Source organism: Myotis yumanensis, unplaced genomic scaffold, assembly GCF_028538775.1.
Source record: "Myotis yumanensis isolate MYYU_CA2020_CCGP unplaced genomic scaffold, mMyoYum1.0.hap1 SCAF_11, whole genome shotgun sequence".
Classification (NCBI taxonomy): Eukaryota; Metazoa; Chordata; class Mammalia; order Chiroptera; family Vespertilionidae; genus Myotis; species Myotis yumanensis.
Window position 1 is genome coordinate 45,410,687 of NW_027223762.1, and position 7,064 is coordinate 45,417,750.

The following is a 7,064-nucleotide window of genomic DNA, read 5'->3' on the forward strand; positions in this document are numbered from 1 at the left end:
TGCCCCCATCAACAACTGGCTGTCAGTAAAAACCCGAGTACAGGTGGCTGCCCTCCACCTTGAACCAGGCACCACCCAACACAGCAGCCCCATAGCAAAGCCATCATCCTCTGTAGACACTTTCTCCCCTTTCCACGAAGGGCAAGCTCACCTATCCAAGGCCACGGCTGTCATGGAGTAGATGCTGGCAAAGACCGAGGCGATGGGGAAGAAGTTGTGGAACTTGCAGTAGAACAAGCCATAGTACCACTCGTTGTGGACAGCGTAGGTGAAGTTCACCACTGTGTTGAACGCGGCCATGGAGGCCTCCGCGAAGGCCAAGTTCACCAGGAAGTAGTTGGTGACTGTCCTCATTCTCTTGTGGGCCAAGATGATCCACATCACCACCACGTTGCCCACCACAGAGGTCACCACGATGGCCGTGTAGGCAGCTGCCCAAAGGACAATTTGCCAGGTTGGCTGCACGAACTGGTTGGGCTCCGAGGTGTTGGTGGAGATGTTTGGGAAGAGGTCTGAGTCGACTGGGAGGACGTTATCCATCCCTTGGCTGAGTGGGTAAGCTGTCCTCTCCGTACACCCACCCACTTGGCAGCAAGGTCCTGAGGTCAGCGCCAGGGGACAGGGTCCTGGTGAACCCAGCCGGGAAAGCTGCAAGCTCTTTCCTTGCAGGCAGGACACTTGGCGCTCTGAAGAGGAATGCTTCTGTGAGCTGTCTGGCTGCCCCTGCTGGCACCGATTGCCTCCACTTTCAAGCTTCAGGAAACATCTGAATTCGGAAAGCTGGAGACAGCGTACCTTCTGCGTTGGGCTGGAAATGGGAAAGCAATTCTGTGGGTCACGGTTTCAGGAAGCTGGAGACCCCGCCTTTCTGCACCTGCTGCTGCTGCTGCTTACAACTCGTATTCCCCCTGCCTGCAGCGGGGAAGGCAACGCTCTGTGCTTCGTGAGGACTTGGGGCTTAGAGGGTGCCCCTCACAGTGCAACCCATAAAAGTTCTGAGTCTGTGGCCGGCATTCTGGAGCTCCGTGTGCAGCTGGACATTTTCCCTTTGCTTTCGCTGCCGCCGCCGCCGCCACCACCACCACCACCACCACCTCCTGCAGCTTCGCAGGCTCTTCTTGGCTCGGGTCCTGCTGGGCTAGGGAGTTAGCAGAACCTCGGCAGGCTGCGCGAGGTTTTTATAGCCCGCTGCAGAGACGTCACCGGGAAGGGGCAGGACCTGGGCTGCGTACTCGCCAGTCCCCGTGCGCAGCGCGGCAGCTGCACCAGCTGTTGGCAACTGCCTCACTCCGGCGTCGCAGGCACCACGCCTTTTGCAGCTACCTGCTGTGGGAGTCTGCAAGCGGAGCGCCCCACACGCTCCGCAAGGGGGCGCCAGGTGTCATCGGAGTAATTGCGCCGGGGCTGGGGAGGGGGGTGGGGGGGGGATGTCTACCGCTGGAACTGAAGGGGAAAAGGATTTGCGAAAGAGCTGTAATGACCGACACTCAACTTCCAGGGAGGGCAGCCCGGAGCGCTGCGACAGCTCTGCAGAGGCGCGTGTCTGTGGCTGTGGGAGTTGGGCAAGTACGGAGGCGACCTGCCAGCGCTGAGCTCCCGGCCGCGCTCCTGCTCGCGCACCAGCCCGAGTGCACCGCGCGCTGGCTCTGGCGGCTCCGGAGAAGCGAGAGGGGAGGGTGCCTGGTTCCCGGCTTCCAGAAAATAACTTTCCTGTTTAGAAAACACCTCCAAAAATTCTTAGTTCCTTTCCCTGGCGGGCCGATTCTCCAGGGAAGCAGAGATCGGCTCTAAGCTTTGGGGACACCCTCTCCAGCCTCCATGGCAGCTTGGCCCCTCGCTCCATGAAAAACTCCAGCTGAGCCCGCCAGCTGAGCCTCCACACGCGGGCCAGCGGGACTGAGTTGAGCTCCCTGCGAAGCGTGGTGAGCGCAGGAGCCACCCATCCGCAGCGTGTCGCCCAGAAGCGCGGCTCCCGGCTCTCTGCCAGCACCCACTGCGGCTCGGGTTCGGCGCCTGGGGACCCGGCAGCCTCAGCTTCCACGCCTCCGGGCCTGCAGACCACCGCGGGGACCTGGGTGGCGTGGGGACGGGCGGGGGGAGGTTCTTCCCGCTCCCAGGTCTGCATAGGGACGGAGGGCAGGTCTGCCCGCCTCTTCTCCCCTCCCCGCAACCCCTGCCACCCTTACCACCCCTCCCTGGCGGGCTTCGAAGGAAGCCTGGTCTCCCAGTAAAAGGCCATTTCAAACGGCCGAGCTGGTACTGGGCACTGGGAGGAGCTGGGAAGGGCCTGCCAGTCGGTGCGAACCGTGTTTGGAGAAGCCGAGATGGGCTGAGGTTTGGAGCGCGCTCCAGCCAGACTGGCACAGACGTGCGGTTCCGTGGGGGCAGTCTCTGCGGGGACGCGGGCACCAGGCTCGGGTCGGGGCCAGCCCGCACCCTCGGGTTTAGACACTAGTCCTGCCTGCTTGCGCGCGTCTCCACCGAGTGCGTACCGCATGTCTCGGGAAGCTTTTTAGAGCTTAGGAATTTATTGCCGAGATTTATGCCGAACTAAAATCGGATCCTCTCTCGGGGGCGGGAAATCGGCTAGTTCACTCTGGCTTTGTTGGAATTTCAGCATTATATGAATTGTGTCTGACGCTGCTCGCTCCTCTAAGAACCCCTAACCCTGAGGAGAAAACTCCAGTGAGGCCTTGAAGAGAAGGCGCCCCCTTGTTTAGGGGGACAGCAAAGGGAACGCCTCCCCGCCACACTGGGTCTCTCACAGAGAGAGGGTGCATGCACGTGTCCACTTTTAATGTTTCCTCCCAAGTTGTATAAAGCGGCTTTTCTCTCTCTCTTTTTTTTTTTCCTCCCTGTTCAGTGGAGGCAGGCTGACATTTTCTAAAGGAACATTACTCAATGCTTGCTGGGGGGGGGGGGGGGGGGGGGGGGGGGGAGGGGGCGGGGAGAGAAAGTAAAGAAAACATAAACTAAAAAAAAAGGATTTATTCATTTACCCTCCATCAGTATAGCAAGTTGATATCTTGACCCAGATGCTGTGCTGGTGATAGTCCCGCAAGCACTTAGAATCTAGGGGAAGAAAAAGAGACGACTACACACACGGACAGTATTACTGAAGCAGGATAAAAAGAAGTTAGGAAAATTCCCTGGCAAGTGGAATGAGGGAAACTGAAACAAAATCCTTAAACAAGGCAGAGCAATTGACAACCTGCTAATAAATTTCAAGATCTTATCTTCCCTAACCAGAGACACTTAGGAGCAGATGGTTTATACCTGTTCTCCTCACTCAGAGAGTAAGTTAAATCACCCTGGTCAGGGAGAGAGATAACAGTGACCCAGTTAATGCCATTAGTACCAACCAAGCCCCAGAATGGATGAGGTCAAGGGAATAAATAACCAATTATAGCCAGACAAATCCAAGATAAAAGTACAACAGCGAGGCTGACCAGAGAATGATCCCGAACTCATTTGGAAGCATCAGCACATTAAAGGACACACCTGAAAAGCTATTGAGTATTCTGTTGAGACCTTCCCTTGAGACTCCTCTAAAACTCCCACCTTTAGAAAACAAATAAGAACCCTGAAGGCAAAGGATCCAGTGCATACCCTCTTTTGAGCACACCCATGCCCCTCCTCTCCTTAGGCGAATACTTCTACTTTCTTTCTCCTGAGCTCCAAGGTCCCCCATAAGACTTGCAATTAGGGGAGCAGTGGGTAACAGCAGCTTGTCCCAGGCTAACCCTCTGAACCTGTCTCGAAGGACTCTCCTTTTGCCTCTGTAACTTGTTTCCTGAGTCCACACAGCCCAGTGTGGCTCACTTCTGTTACTCTGACTTCCATTCTTGAATCTAGGCAGCCCAGTCTAGGCTCACTCCTGTTATCTCACCTCTTCTACCCTAAGCCCTTTGTTTCACTGCCCCCAGCTTTAATAAATGTACCCTCAAAATCATCTGGACTCGTTGTGAAATCTTTCCTACATGGAGTCTAGAACCCACACATTTCCGACTGTGCTGGGCCAGACCCCCCTCTGTCCCACTCCCTTTCTGGTGGCATTGTGATGAGTAACGGTTCTAGGCTCTGTATGAGAGGAGAAGATGGGGTGGGGGCACCTAACTTTGATAATGAAGAGAATCAGGGAGGAGGGTAGAAAATTATGTCTGTGGAGAAACCTGGAGAATGTGTTAAGACTGAGGGTGAAAAGGAGAATATTCCAGATAGATGTTTTAGATGTAAAACCATATCACTCTGCTTAACATCCCAGGGACCACCCAGCTCACGTAGAGGAACGCCAACATTCCTTACTGTGGCCTTCAACGGTCCACACCCTCCACCCTGACATGTGGATGAGGCTACCCTGGGTGACTCTCCTTCCTGCTCCTGGTTCTCCATGGCAAGCAGCCATGTCCTAGAACTATGTATGGCTTGCTAGAATTAATTTCTTATACACACACACACCAGGCATGTTTATGATGGGTTCATATAAAGAAAAAAAGCCTCTGTTAAACGGTAGCAGAAGGTATCCCTTGATTTAGACACATGCTCTGGGGAGAAACCTTCTCTGGCATTGCTCCTTAGATAAGAAACCATACATGATTTTTTTCCACCATGAATTAATGTTTTTCCCCTTATCCTTTCTATTGACCCCCCTCCTTCACACACAGCACAGACCCACCAGTCTCAAAGGAAATCCTGATGACAGGCTTTCCCAATTCGTTCAGGCTCTTTCAGACCATATAAAAGAAATGCAAACACACACAACACCCTTTCATGCAAGCGTATACAAATATAGGACTTTCACTGTTGTCTGAATTTTGTTTTTCTCACTCCAAACATTGTCTGGATGCTTCAGGGTCAACAGACAGAGATTTAACTCATTCTTTTATATTCTTATGTTATGGGTGCACCATACACTCCATTCCCTAATCATGAAAATCACTTTGCTTCCAGTTTTTGCTACTAAAGACAATGCTACAATAAGCATCTTTACATAAGTCTCCACAGTCTGATGTTTTGTATATATGGGATAGATTTCAAGTGGAATTGCTAGGTAATGAATTCTATTTATATTTACATTTATATTCATGTGCACATATATGTGTTGTATATTTCTATTTTTATTTAATGTTGCCAGTTTGCCTCCCCAAAGGGTGTAACATGGCTACATTTCACTAGCAATTAAATTACCCCTTTCCCCCATATCTACTCCAATAATAAGTATTAAAAGTCTTTTTAGTTTTGTCACTCTAAAATATGTAAAGTATGGTAACATAGTGTTTATTTTCCTGACTACTAGAGAATTTGAACTTCTTTTGAGATTTTTTGGCTCTATGGATTTTCCCTTCTATAAATTGCCTGCTCACATCTCTTGTCCCTTTTCTTGTTGGGTATCTTCCAGTCACTTTTTTAAAATTAAGTGCTCTTTGTATATTATGTTTAAACACTTGGCCCATCATGAACATTTCAAATGTTTTTCTAATATTATTATTTATCCCTTGATTTTTATATCTGCCCTAAAAACTTAACAAATTTTTATGTTTAGCATTTGGGTTTTAAGAGCATTTTGGGTTTTAAGAGCATTTTGGTTTTTAAAAGTCTCCCCAAATTCTTTACATAGTCTCCTACAGTTTCTTGACAGCTTTTTATTCTTTCTTTTCTTTCCTTTCTTTCTTTCTTTCTTTCTTTCTTTCTTTCTTTCTTTCTTTCTTTCCTTTTTTTTCTTTAGTTCTTTAATTCACCTGGAGTTCATTATTTTGCATTGTGTAAAATTTTACTTTTCTTTTTTAGTTAGCTAGCTTTCACAGCTCCATTCATTTCCCATTATCTTTGTCATAGATTAAATTTTTAAATATGTGTGATCTAATATTTATATTCTCTAGTATTCCCCACTGACCCATTTGTCTATTCCTATAGCAACACTATATATATATATAAAATCTCCTTACTTTTTCTAGCCCTCTTTGCAATCAGGCAGAACCTTGTGACTAGTTCAGCCAACAAGCAAAGAGGTTGTGTCACTCCAGGCAGAAGCGTAGCAGTTTGTGTGTGTGTGTGGGGGGGGGGGGGGGGGGGGGGATTCTCTCTATTCTTTCCTGCTAAATTTCAAATGATGCAGCTACAAGATGAGAGGTCTTGTCACCTTGAATTCCTGAGTGGCTACATAACATGGGTCCTTACTAAATCGTTATGGACATACAGCATGAGCAAAAAGTACATTTTTTTGTTGTGTCAAGATTTAAGGTTAATGTGTTACCTACCATGATATAGCTTATTTTGTCTAATACAAGAATAAAATATTCTGATATCTGCTACGGCAAGTTCACCCCAGTGCTCATTTCATGCCTTTCTTATCTATTTTGGGACATCATATTTAAACTTTGATTCAATTTTTAGAAAACCAAACTGCATTAGTATTCTAATTGGAACTGACTGGAATTTAATTTTCACAAAATTGACATTTTTTATATTAAGTTTTTGTAAAATTCAAGAACATGGTGTGACTTTCCATTTCTTCAAATCTTGTTTTATGCCTTTCAAAAAGATTTTATGATTTTGGTTAAAATAGATCCAGCCTTTTGATTAAATTTATTTTCATGTATTTTGTAGTTTTTGTTTCTATCGTAAGTAAAACACGTTTCCTTTTATATCTTAGATCAAAGAAAACCTATTCACTTCTATGTATATATATCTGTGTGTATGTCTCTGTGAGTGTATGTGTATGTGTGTATGTATTCTAGCCATTTTGCTAAATTTCTTACCCATTCTAGTGTTTTTTACTTGAGTTTCCTTAGTTTTCAATCACATCATTAGCATTTTCTTTTTTTTTTTTAATATATTTTATTGATTTTTTACAGAGAGGAAGGGAGAGAGATAGAGAGTTAGAAACATCGATGAGAGAGAAACATCGATCAGCTGCCTCCTGCACATCTCCTACTGGGGATGGGCCCACAACCCAGGTACATGCCCTTGACCGGAATCGAACCTGGGACCCTTGAGTCCGCAGGCCGACGCTCTATCCACTGAGCCAAACCGGTTTCGGCAGCATTTTCTTGTCTCATTGAATT

At 47.8% G+C, this 7,064-nt stretch overlaps 1 protein-coding gene across 1 annotated transcript in view; it reads right to left on the reverse strand.

The window, feature by feature from the left end:
• Positions 1–1,092, reverse strand: part of TACR1 (tachykinin receptor 1) — a 139,721-nt gene extending 138,629 nt beyond the window's left edge. Inside the window, exon 1 of the mRNA XM_070429561.1 lies at positions 152–1,092. Within this exon, the coding sequence (XP_070285662.1) occupies positions 152–540 (389 nt within the window). The 5' untranslated portion in view covers positions 541–1,092. The remainder of the gene's footprint in view (positions 1–151) is intronic.
• Between the last annotated feature and the right edge of the window lie 5,972 nt (positions 1,093–7,064).